The sequence below is a fragment of the Symphodus melops genome (assembly GCF_947650265.1).
Source record: "Symphodus melops genome assembly, chromosome: 19".
Taxonomy (NCBI): Eukaryota; Metazoa; Chordata; class Actinopteri; order Labriformes; family Labridae; genus Symphodus; species Symphodus melops.
Window position 1 is genome coordinate 3,301,664 of NC_136709.1, and position 22,519 is coordinate 3,324,182.

General features: G+C 42.0%; 1 protein-coding gene across 3 annotated transcripts in view; it reads left to right on the plus strand.

The window, feature by feature from the left end:
- The window catches only part of daam2 (dishevelled associated activator of morphogenesis 2), a 117,713-nt gene that overhangs the window by 26,376 nt on the left and 68,818 nt on the right, over positions 1–22,519 (plus strand). For all 3 annotated transcript variants that reach the window (XM_079369896.1, XM_079369898.1, XM_079369897.1), the window contains exon 2: positions 13,907–14,195. In XM_079369896.1, the coding sequence (XP_079226022.1) occupies positions 14,028–14,195 (168 nt within the window). In that variant the 5' untranslated portion in view covers positions 13,907–14,027. The remainder of the gene's footprint in view (positions 1–13,906; positions 14,196–22,519) is intronic.

Consider the following 22,519-nt stretch of genomic DNA (forward strand, 5'->3'; position numbering starts at 1 on the left):
GCTGGAAATCCTCACTCCTACTCTCACATGTGCCAGGGGGGCAAGCAGAGTGACATCGCTAAAAGATTCATTGTGTTGGTAGGGCTTTAATGAAAGTTGAGGACTCACATGCCGTGTACATGCACACCCTGTGCTGCCGTCAGCAGGCTCTGGGCTTTTCATATTTTATCGACCATTATGGATGCATGAACGGCTCTCTCAGGATTAGAGGGAGTGTGAAGGAGAGTTAGTGAGCGATGGTCAGACTTGTATTGCTTCAGCCCTGCTGTTGACTCTCAGCTCAAAAGCGTCCTCATCAGGGTAGGGACTAAAAGCGAATAAGATGAGGTCTGTAAAGCTGCTTAAATTCATCTCTCATTATTATCATGTTGTATTTACAGCTGAATGGAGGGAGAGAAAAAACTCATGAAGATTTTATAAGTAATTCTTGTGTTCCTTTATTTCACTCACTGGAAGTCCCCACACTGTGTGTCAAATGGCACTATTGTATCTGAACCAGTGACACACTTTCAGGGGCTTATGATGTGTAAGCATATCTCTTCGTTACAGTGCCTCAATTCAGCGCAGCATTACTGCAGGCTATTTAAACAAAAATGCTGGTCACTTCTGAGGGCTGTCCTGATCTTTATTTCTATCACTGTACCAGAAGAGCATTCCAGTCATTACCCAGAAGCCCTCTGTCCTTTATGTTGCAGCTGTTGACCTCTTACCCAGGCAAGATTAATAGCTTAACAATGTACAATATAGAGTGCTCATGCCCACTTACTGACGGTCTTCAAATCTTGGCACAAAGGATGGCAAGCCACACCATTTGATGCTAACAATCCATTTGTAATGCATGGAAAACAAGTGTAATGGCTGTTACCATAAGAGTGCATGAAGACTAATTGGCGAGTAGGACAAACCATTGTAAATGCATCAGTTTAAAGTGAAAACATATCTTGGCTTAGCAGAAAATGGAAACGGCAAAGCATTGTTTTAATTTTCAAGTCAGTATGTTATTAATACACCATCTTTTATGAAACACATAATCATAATAACATTGCAAATGTAGCAAATTTAGTAGTTATAGTTGCAAAACTAAAAGGATGACCTCTTATGTACAGGTTTCATTGTTCAAAACATCTGTAATAGCACAGTTGTTAGCACGTTTATGTCTGTATGTTGTATTATGAGTACTGTAACACTAGTTTTGTTGGTCAAATTCAACATTCATTAGAGTATTTCAAAGTCTGTGGACTTGACAATCCTGTTTTGTCAATTTGCAGTAAATGCACAGAAAAATGAACTTTAAATAATTGTTGGTAAGTTAGCCGCAGATGGTGAAGTTTGCATTTCGATAAAGGGAATATTTCCTGATATTTATTGTTGCAGTACTCAGTATATTGTATTGTGGCGAGTGTATTGGTTTAGTATAATTGTGTTGCCTTGTGGTGATTTACACAGTCCAGTGTTGGCCCTTTCATCACGAAGAAGAGCTGGATCATCTCTCGCCTCAGTGTAATTTGGATAAGTGCACTGTATTGATGGAAAAGGGTCATTCCTTCATGAAGATGAGACTCTGGGGTGTTTGAAGAATGCTGAGTCTCTGGGAAGTCCAGATTCCTCCTCCCTCTTGAGAGTCATGGTAACCAGCTCTGAGGTTGTGCCCATTCCAATTTTTTTTTCTAAATATATAATAACACCTCTTTAGTTAGACTGGGAGCTCGTGACTCTGGCGTTCCTCCTGTATGAAATAATTTGACACGACTGGGTAGCGCTTTGGGGTTTGAGGGAAAGTGATGCCAGGGATTGGATTTCATTCTGAGCTCTGTTAATATGTGGGAATGTTGGGGCCAGTGGAATGTGGCGTGGCTGACTTCCTTCTCATTCACAGTATTAATAGCATAGTTATCCCTATGATCCGGACTAGTCGATGAACAGAGCAGTGCCCGTCGGACGTTAGAGAAGTGGGTCACCAGTTGCTCGGCGCTTCCTTCTAATGTTGGCCTACCCCTGATCTGACCTCCAAACCAACATTAACATCTGTATTGTTACTCATGCAGAGCAGCAACTGTTGGACTCTCCTAATGCAACATGTGGATGACCTTTTGAATACAGTTAATACTTCCCAAATAAAGGTTTGAAAGATGTCTGAGGTGCAATTAAACCAGCCTACTCATACAATGCAGCCTACAAGGCTTCCCACAGGCCAGCCAGGCTTCAACTGGGCATGCGGGTTGTTGGGGCCAACATAAATACTGCATGTGCGTGTGTCCATCAAAACAAAGGACAAAGCTTGGCTGTAGTCATTTGGGCACCATATAGCTGTGCTAGTGGGTAAAATACTGTTCTCAAAGATTCAGGGTGTCTCATGAAACCATCAAAAATTTGTGTCTCCAAATGTCGGCTGACTGACTATTAACTCCACACAGATCGTCTGCTTCTGCACTGGTTCTGATTTCAAATTTTTTTTTTCTTATTCTTGCAACTCGTGTCTGTGGTTGTGGCTTCTATAAAGGGGTTTAACATGTTTAGAAGAATTTGCTTCAAACTGCAACTGTGCCCCTCCACTGCTGCACAGAGCTGCTACATTAGTTTTGATCAAAGCAGAAAACTCAGTCTAAAAGCAGAGTTGTGACAACCCCCTGCTTAATGTGGTCTACACCATTATGAATGTTCCTCACATCGGGAAATGCCTTTTTTTTTTTGAGTGGCTTTTAATGAATCAAGCTAAATGAAATGGCTATTAATGACATCCCTGGAGGATTGGAAACATCGGCCTCCTCCTATTTTTCCAGTGGGTTAGTTGAGGCATTTCCTCTCTAAGGTGGGTTACTGTGCCTCATGGCCCTATTAAAACCAACAGTGCTTGTGTGTTTGTTTTGAATGAGGCTAGAAGCCAACAAGACCTATGAGAATTCTTAAATGTTGGCTGTGAAAGAGTTGACACTTAAAGATTTTATGATATTGAAACACTGCCATGTATATGGTGGAGATTTAGCTTTTCACTATTATTTAAGCAGAAAAAAAAGAAGAGTTATGATATGGACTTCACAGACAAATTGAACAGCTTGACTAGTGTAACCAATTTGAAGAAGTGGAGTCCCTGCTAATGGAATATCAATTGATGGATCCAGAGTCATTCAACTATCACCATTTATCCTGGAGGCTTGATGAGTTCAATTCATTAACAGGAGGAACAAATGACAGGGCAAACCTCGGGGAAATGCACATAATTATACTGTATAAAAGCTGTTGGTAAACAATAGAAAATGACTCTCTGTCTAAACTGGATTGCATTTTCCTCTGAGGCAGTCTGGAAATATTTAAGTCTTATAGCATAATAATAGTATTAACCACAGCTGATTAAAGTAGTTAATCACAATTGTGGTATATTTAAATAGAAATACGTTAACTTATTCTTTCTTTCTCATGTTAAACAAACTGCTGACTCTGTATTATACGGTAGTCCAATGAAACCGGCTCAACCACAACTCCTGAATATTGCACATTGCTCCAAGCTTGGGGCTGAACGTAGGCTGTTTTTGAAATTCTATGTCCTTGAAGTCCATTGTCATGCTGTTTCAGGAGTATCATTTCACTATGAGGGCTCGCAGTGCATGTTTTGCCACTGACTCAGACAGTCTTGCCTGAGACTGAAGTCCTGGCGTCACCGTCTGAGAGCACAGTTCCCAGTCCAACAGCTGAAAGTCCCATCCCCTCAGCTTCTCCTATCTGATTGCAGGGCCGACAGGAAGCAATTGAGGGAGAACGTAAGCAAAGTAGTGAAGGAATTTTTGAAGAATAGTTCTAGTAGGGGGTAAAAGGGAATTGCTGGAGGGGCTGTGGGAAGGAGGGTGGGTGTCTGATCTCTTGATCCTGGGCTCTTTTCCTTGAAGATGCACGTAGGCACTAGAGCGGCGTCCCGTATCAGTAGCTGTCTTAATCACTTCAAGACCATTATTTGATGGGACTCTTGAATGATGATCATTATTTGCGTTTCATTGGCTGATAATCTTGATTGCTTGACACATAACTTGAAAAACAATTAATAAAAAAAGATCAATCTATTCCATTTATGAACAACACCTGTGTTAATAGACGGAAATGCAATAGGTTCCCTGAGGGCCAAAGTTCATATCAAAACAAGAGTTGGATTTTTTTTCAGACACAGTAACAGAGATTTGCATTAGTTCTAACAAGGGTTGTTTTGCAACGTCTAACTTCCAGCATATCATTGTCTGCTGTATAGTTAACCCTAACCCGAAGTATGTTGCATCTAAAATCAGTAGCAGTACAACTAATCTATTCCAGCATCTCAACGCATTGGAACAAGTGGGAGATGTGTGTAGCGTTGTACAAAATCTACTCTGCTAGCATGAGAGGTAGTTTTGTCTTTTTGCATTTTTCTTCAGATACAACATTCTGTTAAAGCTTTGATGAGTCTCAGAAAGGAAAGCAAAGACAGAATAATGCCATTGGCTTATTTAAAAGAATCTTATAATACTTGAAAGAATCTTCACAGTTTCTCTGAAATTATTCTTTTTGCTCATTAAATTTGTTCCCCATGCCAATCAAAGACGGCGAGCATGTTTCCAGACTGTGCTGTCATAGCTAAAAATAACAGCCCTCTGCGCATCAGATGCACATGGGCTCTAAATCAAGTCGCGGAACTTTAAACGTTGCACAGGCCAAAATAACTATCCCTGCCTGTATTATTCTACCCTGATGGGCCCCTGCAGAACTGTCCAAACCAAATCCTCTGGCCTATTGTCCAGGTCCACATGAGAAAGCCACTCAGAGTACAGACTCTTATGAAAGCACTTCTGTGTGCGTTCAGAATGAGCACAGGAATGCATCATGCGTAAATGTACCGTGAAGTATTGATAGTCTCTTCACTAAGAGTGCAGCGATGGTCATTTGTCTGTTGAGGCTGTAACACGCTGCTTACCAAGGGGAGACTCGCTCAGGAAAAAGGTGGATGGGTGATGTCATGGTTTAGGAATGTGAATCACAATGCTGCTGGTGGTGGATTTAAAGCTCTGTATATAATGTACAGTACATTTGGTCAATCGTGTTTCAGCATTTCTTCACATAAACCCAGTAAACTGACCACCCATGTCGCTAAACCCCCGTGCGATTGAGGAAGTGATGCATGAACAAACTCTCTTTAATTGGTTTGTGACTGAACAAACTAGAAATTCTTGCTTGTATGTTTCACTTATTTAACTGATTAGCACAACAGTTTGACCTCTGATCCTTACGGAGTAAGATAAATGATGTGTGCATTGCTTCTCCGAAGTTGAAGCAGTGACTGTGGGTGGGCTACGAATCCAATGGGGTCCATGGGAGAGTGAGTTTTCAGTGTCCCAGGTGATTTGGCTCGGGGCCATTGGCTGTGGATGGGGGTGAAAAGAATTGAAGCCGAGGTCCATTAGTCATCGCACAGAAAGGCAGACAGTATAAGGGAGGGCAGGGCATGTTGGAGAGGGCATGTCTGGGGCAACGGTATCCAAAGGGTGGCATGGCAACAATGTGTCCAATGGCAGTGTTTAGTAGCTACCGTAAATTCCGGACTATAAGCCGCTACTTTTTTCTCACACTTCGAGCACTGCGGCTTCTACTCCGGTGCGGCTAATGCATGGATTTTTTATGGGGGACAATGAGCTTCTGCTGCAAAAACATTTGACTTCGTCACGTCGGATCTTAATATCAGTCATTTTGCGCTTCATGCACGCACCCTCATGATGGAAAACACACGGAGAAATACATATGATGCAGCTTTCAAGTTAAAGGCGATCGAGCTGGCTGTCAAAGAAGCTAACAGAGCTGCTGCACGTTAAGATGACACTGACAGCGACAACAGAGACTGAGGAAGTGAGTAATGAAGTCATTCTGAGGCAGTGAATGGATGGACTTTTTCTTGTGAAATATATTACGGTCATCTTTTTCATCAGCCGTGTTACAGACACCGTCGGCTAGGCTTCGTATTGTAACGGTTCATGTTGTAAAGTCAGTAGTTGATAATGTGTTCATAATTCCGATTATGTGGAGAGTCAGTGAATGCACCAGCGAGAACGTGTTGAGTGGCTGTATGAGAGAACGCTGGGGGAGAGAGTTGGATTGTTACGGCAAGTTATGTGTTGCTCTCTGCTGTAAACGGCGTGGTCACGGCCGACAGTGATCGCGTTATTAAAAGTTATTATTTGAACGCTCTCGTCGTCCTTTAACGTCCGTACGGACGCTACAGTATTTGCGGATGTTACCGGTAGCCTACGTCTGTGTAAATAGCTCTTGTTATAGCGTGGACACCTGCGGCTTATAATCAAGTGCGGCTTATATATGTACAAATACATTTATTTACTTATTTTTAGCCGCTGCGGCTTATATCCAGGTGCGCTCAATAGTACGGAATTTACGGTACTTCATGTCAAATTAATGAGATGGAGTGATTCACCTTCTTTCAGACAACACATGTAGTTGTAGTCGTATACCAGGACACAACCACAAATATGGTGACATGAAGACAAATGCCAACAGAGCTCCATTCAAACCTTGATGTGTATGTTTAAGTGTTCTCCATTCATGTGTTCTATGTCAATCCTTTGTTTGAAAGATAGGCCTCAGAGTTTGCTTGTAAGTTGTGGTTTATAATTAGCTGTGAGTCCCTGAAGGAAAGCGTTAATCAACACATCGGAGAAAACAGTTTGGCTGGTTTTTCTTGTAACATGGTCGTTTAATTGGAGTATGCAGGATTCAGGTGCAGGATTTTAAATGCATTCGTGAACTGCTTTTGATGATCCATTTTTTGGCATTGTGTTCAGGGGTCATAAGCCTTAAAGTGAAAACACAATGTGGTCTACAGAAAACATATGTTTTATTGCTTAGAGCATTTTAACAACATGTTTATAGCTGTTTCTGTTTCAGATTGTGTTTCAATCGTTTTACTGCACCTGTAGGCCTTCATTCTTTTTAACTAAAGACATTTACTGTACCTCCTTTTATATCAGGATTACTGCTTCTGTATAGCTCTTCTAACTAATCTGGGTCCTTTAGTTTCAGCATGGCTGTTCAACTCGAGCCTTGTTCTGCTCGAGGTTTTCTGCCTGCTCGAGGGAAGTGTTTCCTTGCTGAACAAAAGCCAATTTTTCAGAAAAGTCTGACACCTTGCAAAGTCTTTTGGATGTTGCATAAACATAGAAGCCTTCAGCATCCTTTTCTCCCTCCAGACCCTGTCAACATTAATTTTCCTGTGATCATTAGTCAATACTTGGATCCCGCGAAAACCATTGAAATGAATCCGTTATTAGAGGCCAAAGTAATATCAAATGAAAACCGAGTAATATAAAATGTCTCGACACAGTCCTTGTTAGGCTTCCATATACTGTATAAGATAATTTGGCTGGCCCTCTGTAATAGATACTTTAACTTTGTGCATGAAAACATTCATATTAAACGGGATGGAAATTAGTCACATTATGCCTTCGCCTTCAGCTGTTTTATTTTGCTACCCTGGTGAAGGCTCAGTCACATCTATGCTCCCCTCACTGACTGGTATTGTTTTTTGGCAATCTCTTGGCTTTTTTTTTTTTTTTTTTTTTTGCTGTCTGGTGCTTACGTAAGCTCGACTGTACCCTCTTCCTCAACCCATTTCCCTGGAGGGATGTTCCTAATTTGTGGGACCCAGATACAATGTGTTTGCTGCAGGCTTGCCTCTGATCTTTAATTCAGTGCCTCCTAATAATTGTGCTCTTTTTTCTGCGCCTTTGCCTCTCCTACTTGTCCTTTTGTTTTCAACGGTTTCATTGCAGCCTCGTGTGTGTTTTCTCAACTTGCTTCCCTTGTTTTGCTTTCCTCCATAGAGGTAGAAATGCGTTACGTGAAAAGTGGGAGCTGTATTACCAGTCATCCATCAACGCATCACACAGACTATGACAAGGGCACTTCCTCAAAGTGAAAGTAAGCGGCAGGTAGAGGCACTGGGGTGTGGAGGAGGAACACAAAGCAGGAGGATGAGGGTGGAGATGAAAGGGGAGAAGTTGAGTAGGTGAGAAGCATTTTAATGCAGGAGCATGCCGGAGTTGAGCTTTAAAAGAAAAAAGAAGCAAAGTGAGCAGAGAGTGAAAGTTGATGATGGATGATGCAGCTTTTTAGATTGTGTGCTGGGTTTCTTGATTTGTATCAACTTTTGCATTCTCTTCGAAGATATTGTGTTGTGTGGCAGGTGTCGGTGAGATAATTTCAATCACTCTGGCACAGATGTTTGAGAGGACTGATGTCTGCATAGATGCACACCTCTTTTTCTCATGCTTGCACACAGACACAGAATCACTCAGCAGAAGCAACTCTTCTCTCTCCTCCTCTTCCTCCTCCTCCTCCTCTTCCTCCTCCTCCACTGACCTACTTCCCGGCGCTGTGGATGAGGCGATGAGGTAGTGGGCTGAATGAGAAGTGGCAGCAGTATCTCCCTTTTATCCTTGCCTCCCTCCCTCACCTCCTTCATCTCTCTCTCTCTCTCTCTCTCTCTCTCTCTCTCTCTCTCTGTCTGTGCTCGGCTGCTCTCCAGACTCCTCCAACACAGCGAGCAGCCATCAGGCTCCTCTCTCTGCTTCAGGGCTCTGTGTGTGTGCGAGTATGCTAATGCTGTGTCTCTTGCTTACATGTGAGTCTGCAGTGGGTGTGTCTGAATTTCAAAGCACGAGTGCATGTGACTTCACGGCTGTGCACAGACGATACTACAAATTTGTTGCAGGAGTATGTAAGCAGCAAATTCATAAAAATGGGTGTGTTTTCATGCTTTTAACCCATGTGCCTGCGTGTGTGTAAGCAGAATTTTTTTTTTTTTCTGTGATAACAGTTTGTCAAATCTCTTGTGCGTCTCCCATTGTGACACAGATGCTTCTAATTAGCACCAGGCTTTTACTCTTTCTGTGATTGTTTCCTTTTCCTGCGACTTATATCAAAACTGAACATACATCTGTTTCCCTTTGTTGAGCAGGGACAAGTGAGGAAGTCTGTGTGTGTCTGTGTGTGTGTGTGTTTGTGCAGTTTTCCATGTCTAAAAGAGCGCTGGATGTGTGACAAGTCACTGACACGAAAAAGAGACTGGAGGGAGAGGGAATGACAGAGAGAAAAGAACAAGTATTATACAATTTAGAGAAGCAGCAAAAGTGGAACACAGAGAAAATGAAAGAAGTGTTCTGTAAGCTGAGAAATATCTTTAAATGAATGCCGGGTGAATTGTAGCAGATTTGTGCTCTGATTGAGATACAATAAGATCCTTAATGAGACTCAAGTTCATTGCAATTTGGAGAATAGTCAAAAAATCAATGCACAAAAATGGTACTGTATTCAACATTATTATGAATTTCAAACTCCTGCATAACAATTGGAAGTTTATAATCCTGCATTGACAGCTTGTAGGGAGGCTGCGGAGATAGTGCAGATACATTTGCAGTTGCAGGATTTGCATCTATAGATCTCAATTCAAGCCCTATGTGATGCATGAGGGTCAAAAAATATGGGAAGTACTGCTGCAGCCAATGTTAATAGCCCATAAGCATTTAGCATAATCGTTAACACTAACCCACTGGTTTGACTAGGTGGGCTGCTCTGCATTGTCTACCTCAAAACACACTGCAGATGTTGAGTTTCTGGGCCCCTGTCATGCTTTCATCCTGCTTTGCCGTGCACTAAAAAGTGGCAGAGAGCATGTAAAGTGAATCTGGGTGGATCGGATGGAGTTGCAGCTGCTGCCTTAGACGTTGAGCAGAAACTGAAGTTGTAGAATCACTAAGTCTGAAGTCGATGAGCTAACCATTGCTCCAATTTTAGCTTTAAGTCAAAGCCAACATACTCTAGCAGTCATCTACAAACCAGCTTCAAGCAAAGCATCCTGCAGACTGTATAGAGTTTGCAACATACCAGATTTTTAAACCTAAATACAATAGTTGTAAAAATAATTTTATGCTGAGCCAACAAAAGGCGGGTCCTCAAGCTGCAAGCAACCTCTGCAGTGTATAAATGATATTGACATTATTTGAGCACCCATACAATGCCTATGTATTTTTACATTGAAGACAGTGTCATGTCCTCGACTGTCTGTTGATAAGAACCATAAACATAACTTTTACATTTTGCATTGTATAACATTATGTATTTTTAACAGCTTCGAGGTAAATAGTCACTTTTACTTTCTTGGTGATATTAAAGGTTATACAAATCAGGTAAAATCACTTCGTGTGCTTCAGAGTTTTTCATTGTTTTTTTTGTTTTTTGTTTTTTTTACCTTTTTAGGCAGAGGCAGGCTTTTTATTCCTGCGTCCAGTCAGGGCACCTCTGAATGAAAGTGTGTCTCGAGCGAGGGAAGCGATAGCACACAGATTTAGGAAGGCACAGAGGAAGAGAAATAGGGGGATAAATCTGGTAGGAGGAGATGCGTGGCAAAGAAAGATGACAGATGTTACTGTCAGAGGGGGGCTGACGGAGGTAAATGTCACTGCATTCACCCTGAAAGAGAGGAATAATGGGAGATGACAGCGAATCAGAGAGGGAGGGAGGGAGAGAGAGAGCGATGCAAAGAAAAGCTGGGAGATAAGAGGGGCTGTCGGGGCGTATGGCAGCTGTCTCCACGAGACAGAGAATGATAGAAGTTGCTTCCTCATATTTCCCTGTATATACAATATATACAGTATTTCTGTGTATATACTATAAGCGTGTGTATTTGGATTTCTTGGCCTACTTTCCCTTGGCATGAGCTGGATGACGGCCAACAGAAGGGATGTTGAGTGAGGACTGGCCGCACGTGGGGCTCAGTGGGAAAGTGAAGATAGAGAGACACACACACACACACACACACACACACACACACACACACACACACACACACACACTGGACAGGAGGTTTAGGTCGTGTTTTATGCTGAATGGCTTTAAAACCCCTGTAGAGCGGCCTCTTTTCCATTAGGCTCCGCCAGCTGTCCACAGCAACAATAACTAACTCACCACCATAACGTTTTGGCACTGGCTCCCACTTTATCTTACGGCAATAAAAATGATGAAGAGCCATCACTGTTAATAGTTTGAGGCGGAGTCTCCTTAAGTGTAAACGTATGGAAAAAAATCTCAATGATTTATCTTCCTGAAGACGACATTTTTCATCATCTCCCGATGCAGTACTGCTTCCTGTTTGTCATTGACTCGACATAAAGTCTCATATATGTTCATACAGAACATGTTTTGGGCAGCATGCTGTGGTTAGCCACATCTGGTTTGATCAAAGCCAATGACACGCACATGCAACAATTGATTTTAAATGATCAGCGACTGAGTCTGAAAATCTGAAAGAACTCGATTTGAAGCAGTGACGTTTCAAGGAGTGAAAGTTGAAGTTTTTCTTCACAAATTAGTGATCACAGACAAACACAAAATATCCTCTGTTTGTCCTGTAGATCTAATTTAACATTGAGGCAAAGATTCAGTCAAGTGTCTCCATTCCTGAGGACTTCTGAAGCCTAATGTTAGCTTTAGCTTGTCCAGGGTCAAGGCTAACACTGTCCGTGTGTGTGCCATGAAGCTACAACATCTGCAAACACAAAAGATAATCCAGATCGTATTTTTAACCTGCAGAGAGCAGTGTACATGGAGAGACATTACTCTAAAGGTAACCAGATACACGCTTACACTAAGCAAAGGGAATGGGAGCAGTCGTGAATTAATGGTCAGCAGCAGGTCACTTGTGCTGTGGTTTCACATAGCAGGTTGGTCTACCCTCACAGGGGGGTGTACGGGGATCGTCACGTCTGCTGTCATGACACACACAAACACACACACTCACACACTAGTTGCAGTATCAAATTTACCTCACCAACAGACACACGTATACAAGATGCCACACATTCTGCACACTGATGCAATGACCATGAAACAGTCCGTATATTTCAATAATCGTTATAAGATAGAGTACATGATAGAAAACATGGTTGTAGAGACCTCACTGTTTTTTATTTCATTTATTAGTTTAAAGAGCCTCAGATCCAGTTCACATGTAGTTATGCACAGCTCTTCTTCCTCCTCCTATAGAAAGATGTCAGATTGAAGGAGGCGGAAAAAAAAAGCAAATGAGCAAAAGACGAAAAGAGCAAAATGGAAATGCTGTGTTTTTTCCTCTTTTCTTTTTTTTCTCCCCTTCCTTTAAGCTCCCGTTGAAGGCTCAGCGCATTCATAAAGAATTTACCATCCGGCTATTTATAGACGGTGCAGTAAGAACTCAAGGCTGAACAAACGTTAAAGAGAGCGATGGCGGAGATTCGCGCTCAGCTGAGATGTAGATTGAGGCTTTTTGTAGAAATTCGAATCATAAACTTTCACTGCTATATTTAACAGGCCTGTGCAAAGCTCCAGGCATTACTTAATGCGTGTTTAGTTACGTAAAAGGAGTCAATAAAAGCACAACATTCAGAGTGGAAGAGAGGGATTTGCTTCTTTAAAGCTGCTTTTCTTCAGTTTACTTGAAATCAACTTCTTTGTCTATTTATAGAACAAAGGTTACAAAGGTTGCTTCCTGTATAAAATGATCATGTAAATCTGAATGTCACTGATATTTTGCATGACAAGCTCGAGGTCCATTCATTCACAAATGCAGTAAACTGGTGCATAAAGAAGAGCTTTGTGAGCTGCTGTTGGTGTAAGCTCACATTGTGCAAGTGAGTGTGTGGCTGATAGGACATAATATGGTGTAAAGAGTGTATCATTCATACAGTGAAGACCACCCATTTCCTTTTGGTGGCATTGAGGAAATCCTCCAGGGTGTCTCGGCCTATTCAGTCCTCTTCTCCTGTTGAATACACACAGACACACACCTACACACACACGCACACACACATTGTACGCTCCATTGACGGAGTGAGGGCACTGCTGGGGCATCTGGGGGATCTGATTCTGCAAAAAAACACACAAACAGACACACACTCTGCACAGGCTCCATTGTACATCATGGACAAGAGCTCTCTTTGTGAGGGGGTTGAAGAGCAGCTGATGTAAAGATGCAGATATCATGGCTCCCCTGCTGCCCCTCTATCCTTTTGACCATACTTATAAAAGGTACCGGAGAAGGTGAAGGCCTCCGGGATGCAGACTTTGGTTTGTGGTCGGATTACTAGAATGCTTACTGACCATTTGTTTTTTGTGGTGGTGGAGTGGAAGCTACTAGTCAATGAAAGAGAGCCATACCCAATACTGTATTGAAAAAGACTTGACTTGCTGCTCCCTCTTTGTGATGATATTTTTTCATGATTATACTTTTGAATGTCATGAGCGAGTTTGATTATGGAGATTGATGAATCTCATGTCTCCAGGCTAGTTTTGAAAAAAAGTGGAAACCTCTTGTATTGCAGAATGAAGCGAATGCAGAAGTGATGGTGGGAGTTTTACATACTGTAATTTTACATAATCAGGGGCGTGCGTGATTTGACCAACAGCCGGGTGAATTGTAGCTTTTTCCAGGAGACTAAACGCTGCCTCAACTTGACTACTGCACTGTCAGAGGGTTAGATTGAGTCATCATTTCCAATATTGCAACCTCAATCGTTCAGCTCCAGAACACTTCTCTAGACCCCAATGTATGACGTCACTAAGACCTCCATGATTCATGCAGCGTATAGTAAAAACACATCTCTACTTTTTTATGCATTTCAAATCATTTCTGAATCATTGACATTGAGTAGATACTGCTTGTGTAGACAGCTGTGAAGCCCTTATGATAACAGAATCTTTGCTTTGCTCCGTCGTCTTTGTAAATAACTTGAATTATTCACTCTGGCGCAATTGAACGTAATTCCCAGTGACACTTGGGACGACAAAGAGACCAGCGTGCATCATCAATGTCTCTATAACCTTGTTTCCCTCTTTCTTTTCTTTCTTCTAGATCATGCCCCCTAGATAGCGGCCTCGCTCTCCTCTCCACTCCCCCTCCCTGCCCCTGGCCCCCTCCTCTACCTTCCTGGTCCAGCATCATCACTGCCACCTGTGTCACAGCAGCAGCCACCATGCCCCCCAGGAAGAGGACGCGGCCAGGCCTGGGCTTCTTGTGCTGCTTCGGGAGCAGCGAGCCCCCGGAGATCAACCTCAAAGACAGCGTTCCCCTGCAGCTGCTGGAGTTCAGCGCCCCCATGCCTCCCGCGGAGGAGCTGCACGCACGTTTCTCTGAACTAGTGGTGAGTAAAGACGGACTGATCTCCGTAGATGGGCAAGCTAGTTTAATAGACCTTGGAGTGGAGGTAATGAGGTGTCTTTAATTTAAACCCTGGAGTTTGGCCATGCTATTCAATCAACTTAGCGATCAACTCGGCCCTGAATGGCCCTGCAAAATAACTCAATTTTACTCCTGGACATAATTTGGACCCAATGATTTATGCAATGCCAAAACGCAGACAGAATTGTGGGATATCTCGCTTTCTCAATGATATAATTGCTAGCTGTACAGTGGGAGAAAAATATTATATACTATATAGTTTTCTTTTATCCCTTGCCAGGCAATCCATTTCTCTTCTTTCCCTCCATTTGTGTGTTGTTAATTATCTGAACCTAACTGGATTATGGACGGGACTTGGCAGGGATCAGATCATGTGGAGAGTGTCTTGATGGTTGAATGAGACCACACCCAAACCCCACAATCCACAAATTCAGAAGCTCATCCTTTTCCACTGCTTGTAGACCACCTTCATGCGACGCGTTCCCACCGCCCTCGTTCATGCACAGCTCACACTTGTTGGCAGGAGATGTAGGACTTAAGCATTGGCAGACTGGCGTGGCTGTGTTGGCATGTTCCCATGGTGTGGAGAGGGATCAGGGCACAGCTGTCAGGATGGAGGAGTCTGCTCTGGCTCTCAGCTGCTATGCAATCTGGTTCTGTCTTTACAGGAGGAACAGAGCTTTGCTCTTTCTGTTTCTACGTTTGCTCAGTTCCTGTCTCTTTGTCTGTTTTGGTCCTGTCTGTCTCCATCTCAGCGCCTTCTGTTGATCTCTCTCTCAACCTCGGATATTTCTCTTTTCCTCAGTCTCTATCTCCCTCTCCAAACTGTGTACTCAGCACCATGACTGCAGGACTGCTTCTGGCACTGTGGAGTCTCAGTCTTGGGGAATGCTAAACTTCACCGCCTGCAGGATATATCACTCTGCCAACTTTCAAAACTCATTCAGAAGATTAAGCGAAATTCCATTTGTGATAGGAAATTATTCACTGATATCAAAGCAGATGTTTTCCCATTGGTGGTCTTTTTCCTCCATTTCTCCAGCTGATTAACCTGACTTGACCGCACATTTACTGTCCTGGCTCCTTTATAAACACAAGCAATGCCATTAAACCCTAGGAGCTGCTCTGTATGAATTGGCTTGATTACAAACAAGATACAAATCAAGATTACAGCATTCAAAATAACTGCCCCAATCCATATCCTTTGACTGTATGGAAAAACTGCCATTTGAGCAGTGTAATAACTAAAGCTTTTTTTTTTCTCGAAGCACCAACAGGTTGATTATTGGAACTGAAGAAGCCAGATAATCATCGATGCATCAATCAGGTTTTTAATAGAGATCTGGAAAAGCTATTTTTTTCTATTTCTAAGATGCAATTAAAACAGCTTTCATTGTAGTAAATATCTAAGCTTGCAATGAATCTGACAGTGATGACTCAGCTGAAGAGCAGGCACATCTGTTTTTCGTTGACATGGAGCTGTCGATCTACAAGAAAAAGAGGATTTGGCATTTTCCATCTTTGGCTCCTGTTCCATCCACATGTTGTGAAAAGATTATTTTTCAAATGCTTGTTGTACATCCGATGTTTCACTCTCAAGCATCAATGTTTTGTCGTTGAGATGATTTGTATGGGCGGTCTGGCCCATCTTAACTTTACTTCATATCTAGATGTATCATTATTTTATTTTTGACATGCTTTACCCCTCCTGGGCATTGAACATGCAGCAGTCAAGCTCAGACTCAACAACCTCAAGTGCTCCAAAAACAATTCTGCCTCATCAACAGTTCAGCATATTTTCAAAAGCCTATGGCTCTACTGAACATGCAAGGTATGCACAATTGATCTTTTAAGGATACACCTGCAGCACGTCTTTGCCAGGTTGGGTGAGCTCGAGCATATCAGGAGGATGAGGTTTTCTTTTTTCTTTGGGGATTGTCTCTTTTTTTTGATCCAGCAAAGTGCTGTTAAACTAATGTTGTCACCAAGGTTGTAAGTTAGTAAGCAACTGCAAACTAATACTGGTGAAATAAATCCTGGCAAGAGAAGAAACTGCTTAAAGTTTGCAGCATCTGGTTTACACTGACTCACGTTAACAACATCAGCAAAGTGTAGCACAGTCATGTAGCGTCAAATACTGATGACTCATTTCTTTAATCTTCAGTTTGTATAGGGGACCTATACCTGACCTGACCTTTGAAACAGAGACAGTAACTTTAGAGTTGTAATGTAAAGGTGTCAGACAACTCAAACTAAGTCTGACAGCAGCCTGAGACAAGAGCCTCCATCTTTAGAAACAACTGACATAAGCTTTGATGTTAAAGCTACTTTTTATAGTTAACAAACAGAATGTGTCCTGCACCTTAAGCCTTTTTATTGTGTGACCAAATAAAGGTGCTGGATTAATTTAAATGGTAGCATAAATGCCCCATGTGAAGAGGAAAGTACTTGTTGCAATGGCCGCATGTTTAAATCCATAATGTCTTTCCCCTAATTCTCCCCAAACTTCTGCACAGCTGTTTTATCAACATAACCAGAAAAGCCAAAAGTGCATTGCTAATGTTTGTCCTCAGGCTAAGACGGGCTAAGAGCACACTCGCAGCACGATACAAGACATGCAAGTCTGGTCTGCAAATTTCACAAAGGCACTGAAACACCCCATGTCAGATTATTTTTAAAAGGCGAAACCAAATAAAAATCATGCTGTTTTTTTTTTTTTTTTAAATCTGCAGAACGTGTGACTAAATGTGTTTTTTCTTCAACTTAAAACATTCGAGCAAGGAAATTGAAAATGACCTTTGGACATCGTTCCATCCCTGACTGTTTGAGGTCATGTCTGCTTTGATTGAATGACCTTTTTATGAACTGCCTCTACCTAAGGATGCTCATCTGGTCAATCTATTTTTCCTTCACATCTGTTTTACTGATTCTGTAGTCGACATGCTGACGCATTCGATCAGACATACAGAAATACAACAGCCATCACCCGGTCCTGACACGATGCTCATAATGATAAGACATTAAAAGCCTATGTGAGTAGATGAGGAGCAACACTCTAGGGGGAAAAAATATAGAAAAAAGGGACGACATAACACAGTGTGTTTCCAAGGCAACAGGAGACAGGGATTATTGTTATGAAAGCCTTTTCCTGAGGAGGAGAATGAGACTCAGCGGAGCCTCTAGAGTGGGAGCGACAGATCTGGGCCAAACGGAGGAGTTAACCACCTCCACGTGTCTTCATGTCCATAATGGGGTCTTCCTCTGTGACGAGAGGCTGAACAGTGCACACTCAGCTTACGCTGTTCGAAGAAAAAAGGCTTTAGATCACTTCTCCCCAGAGTTTCGAATGTTGTTTTTCTGGCCACAAATATCCAGCTATAACTTGGGCCATTACTGTTGCTTTGAGAGTTTTTATAACACTTTATTTCTATTTGACCTGACCTTGATTTGTGAAGGTTAAATAGAAACTAAGGTGGCGATGACGACCTATGTTGCCTAATTTCTGGATTAACAAACCAGTCAAACAACCGATGTCTCTAACTCCATCTGCCATCTTAAGATGTGGGTCTGACTGTAAGTGATGATATATATTAACTCAAACTTCAACTATGAGTCCGAAAAATAATTGCAGATTCCTTAAATTACCATCAGATTCCACACCATCATTGTTGTGCACAGCATCCATCCTCCGCCCTGATTTTGCTTCGTCTGATTTGCGCAAGCTCTTACCCACTTGGCCTGTATCTGACGTGAAGGCACTGCTGCGTTCAGCCGTGTGCAGCTCCACTCAAGGGTTCACAAGAATCACCGAATACATTAACATAGACTTTGCCTTTCAGAGGTTCATTTGGTGTCTATTTTGACACAATGTTAATAAAGTATTGGGATGTAGAATGGAGAGAGGAAGCTACATGGTGTTTTATTTTGACATTCAAACAGATGCTCGATGCCATTCCTTGTCTGAGTCATGCCTGGTTCCTTCTGTTCCTTCTTGATGCATTTCTGCAGTGTGCTGCGTAAAAATAAACATGGTGTGTTGTTGGAGCCTGCGGTACACAAGTATTGGAGGAAGGTTGCAATCAGTTTCGGAGTGTGCGTTGTGAACGATATGAGGTGCGCACACACTCCTGTTGAATGTGCCCGTCAGGCAATCCAATATGGAGCTTACAAAACAAGTTAGGAGGAATAAGAGTGTGGTGTCCATCCTTGATTCCGTCATGTTAATAATCCCCTGGCAAGTGCTCAACAACGTTCCTGAGCCTGGAGAATAAATCTGTCTCCATGTCTGCTGTAAAGCCATATGAAAGCATTCTGTGCCAGTAACGACCTTGACGAACTCATGCAAATGAGCCTGGGAGTAATTGTCTCTGATTTGAACACATGAAGAAAATACCACATCAGAGAAGCTAATTGACCATATCAATTAAAGTGCACTTGCAGCTGGCTGCAGAATGTCCACGTAGAAAATGTGCCACAGCTCTTGGTTCTGTCTTTATGAATCTGGGTGCATTTTTAAACAGTGATTTTCAATCAGGCTTTCAAGGCTTGCATGCATAGTTGATATCTAGGCCATGTGTGAAGTTTGGCAGCACTTTCAAGTACAGTGAAAGCTTTATTTATGTCTGTCGAGGCAATTCCATACTAATAACACTTTGTAATCAATGCTAAAATGCTGTCATGTTTCAAGTAATTAAGAAGATGCCCTTATAAATCATTTTAATGGGCATTTCATACTGGCTATTTAGTAACCAAGAGGACAGTAATCATTTCTCGACAAAGGAACCAAAGTGTGGGGTTGTTCGGGGACAGCTTGAATGCCATTTACAAGTTACAGCTGATGGCACTGAGCACAAAGCGTTAGCTGTGGACAGTGGCATATGGTCACAATGTGTCGTCACATTTACAAGTGCCTTAACCCAAATACACTGAGCGCCGGCAGACTTAAACTAAAGAGAACAGCAGACAGGGAAGAAGAAATTAGGCAAGTCATTAAGAAACATTCAGGGTGGACAATCTGCAGTGGAGTAGAATTTAATTCATGTTTGATTAAGATTGTGGCTGTAAAAGACAAACAAAATAAATAAATAAACTTGTTGCTGGCATTATTTATTTTTCCTATAGGTTTCCCGAAGTGCTGTTTCCTAAATTCTTACATTTTGAATCATGAGTTGAGAAGAGCCCTGGCTTCAAACTTCACAAACCAAGTACAGTATACAAATGAGGCAACATGATCAACAGAGGTGTCAAACTTTCTAAAACAAACAGGCATGAAGAATCTAACAGGCAAACACACTAAATACATGTGAGGTGTTACAATCCAGTGTCTGTTGTACTCTTTGATGGGACACATTTTCCAAACTGATCAGGTCTTATAGGCCAACATCTGGCACGGAGCTGGCCGACATCAGATTAGTGTGTGTTCTCTCTGCTTTTCTCTCTGCCCTCTTTTTCGATCTATTTTGTCTGTTTGTTTCTGTCCCCATGTGTGAGCCCCATTCTCTCTCTCTCTCACTCTCTCTTTCTCTCTCTCCCTCTGTCTCTCTCTCCCTCTGTCTCTCTCTCCCTCTGTCTCTGTCTCTCTCGTAATTTGGGCCAGTTTTAATCCGACCACTCTGGGAAATGGTCCAGCTGTCCAGTGTCAGGCGCTGCCTCTGTGTGCCACGGCTTCTGATAGCGTCCATATTAGAGATGATACATGATTTCTCCTGATGTAGATTTTGTCCTGATGTAGATTTTGATGCTTTTTGAAAAGATACCAGGAGTCAAGGAAAATCCAATGAGATAAAGAAAAACATGCATTTCATTTATCTACTAATGTAATTCACCACTACAAAATATGAGAAGAATTTGTTATATTTTTCGATTTCAATTGTTACATGTAATGCTAGTACAGTTTTGTTTTTGATTTCACCCAATGCAACTATGAGCTATCATTATGTGTAATAAGCCAGATAATCTTTTAAATGCCCGGTAGTGGTAAACAGAATTACGAGCAGGTTTAATTATTAATTTCCACTCATTCCTGCTCGTAATGCCGGACAAATGTTGTGTCTAAGCTGTAATGCTGCTGCCTGCCACTTGAGAGGACTGTAGTTCCAGTCAGTGGCTTCTGTCGTACATACAGTACATACTGCAGTGGTACTGTACTACCTGCTTGTTAACCATCACAATGGACAGATGGCATCTCATATAGTAGTATTTGATCTATAACATAGAGCTAAACTCGACAGTTGCAATGTGTAACCAGCAAAGGTTTGTGGACGGGAACCTGCAAGGGGGGCTGAAGGCCTGCTAACGTTAGCCACAAACCTGAACGCTGAGATCACATGTTTAGCCATGTTAAGAAAACTGTTCTTGATTTTGGCTGTTTGTGAGTTTTTTTTAATAAATATGTTTCACGAGTTGACATTTTATACATTTAAAGTTGTATTCAACCAGCTTTGAAGGAAGTTAGTTTCCCTATTTAAAACAGAAAAAGAAGAAGTCACCAGATGCAGTCATCATAAAGTCCTTGGTTGCAAAACAGGGCAAACACATAAAATCAGTGCATGGTGTGCTATATTTTAAGATACTCTTCTCCTTTTACAGGTTTAATTTAATCTCTCTTTTTTTGTTGCAGTATTTAAACTGTGTTCCTAAAGTAGAAATAGTGTGATTTGAATTTCTCATTCATAAACCTAAAACCTGTGTTTCCAGGAGATCTGCACTCTTTTAAAACATAAATCCTCCCCTAATGTTCCTTCCAGTAAGCCGGACGTGAACCAAAAATGTGTTGCGTAACAAGAAAGAATGGAAATGTTCTCCACCCTCTGAGCCATTGGGAGTGTGTTTCCTCCACAGTGTACGCCCTGGGATGCCCCATCTTTCCTTTCGATTTCCCTCCCTCCTTCCTCTTCCTTTTTTTTTTAGTCGTCTAACTGATGCTTCTTACCTCTGTGCTGCGGCTGTCTCTTGCTGTCCTGAGATAACCTTGTCATGGAGGTGATGAAGCCTTGTTTGGACTTGTGGAGGGGCGGTGGGTTCAGAAGTAGCTACTGACCCTGACTCATCAAAGAGGATATTATGACTCATATAAATGTCACAAAGTGGTGTGAGCCCAGTGTGGGTGTGTGTGATGTGGTGATTTTGTAACTGGCGGTTAAACCCATTCTGACCAGATCATAAGAATAAAAAAATAGGCTGACCTTTTTCTAAGTTGTGGTCAATGATTCAGAGCCGGTCTATATGAGAAGAACTCAAGATGAAGTGCCTGGTTCGAACAACACTTTGAGTTGTCATGATACCAGAATTTTAAAACTTGGATTAGATAATACAAACAACAGATAATTTTGATCACTCTTTTAAAACCATTACAAAAAAAATGGAACTTCTCTGCACACACAATTGGGTCATTTATCATATTTTATGATCACAGTTCAAATGAATTCTGACAGTGTGTCCTCCACTGTTTCGTACACTGCTCTCTGTCTCTTTGTAAGAAAATGATACCCAACCCAGTGCAACTTAATGAGATGCCAAAATCAAAAACTTCAGAAACAAAGAGTGAATATGAGAATATGAGGGACGACTGCTTCTCTCTCTCTCTCTCTCTCTCTCTCTCTCTCTCTCTCTCTCTCTCTCTCTCTCTCTCTCTCTCTCTCTCTCTCTCTCGCTCTCGCTCTCGCTCTCGCTCTCGCTTTCGTCAAAATATCAACAATGTTAACAACCTTAAATTAAACAAGTTTTCACTTCAACAGTGGGCTCTCAGGTTACTGTTCACGGTCATTTATCAATGTAGGAGTGTAAACTTCTTCATACTTTATGAACTATTTAACATGTTTTTAAAGTTAGTCTGAAACCTTCTCCTCTTGAATGTACACTTTTTTGTTGGTGAATGTCAACCAGTGTAAGATAGGTATGCAAGTTGTCGCACACACATACACAACCATGCACACACAATCTCAGTGAATCTGGTTTGGGTCATTAATGGCAGCTACAGCTTCCTTTGGGTCCCCTAGAGGCCTCATATGACTTCCTGCCATCTTGCCTGTCTTTCCTCTGCTTTCCTGTCTCGCCCAGAGACCGCTGCAGGATATATATACACTGTTAGTCTCTCCCTGTGTCAGTGTGTGTGTGTGTGTGTCAGCAGTCTGCTAGATGGACCCTCCCTGTCAGTTCTGTAGAACTTTACACGAGGTAAAGACATTCACATCCTCCCCTGAAATGCCACTTCATAGACACACATGCACGTGAAAGGATGTCATTGTTGGACCACACATATTTCTCCTTTTGGGCGGCCTCACACAT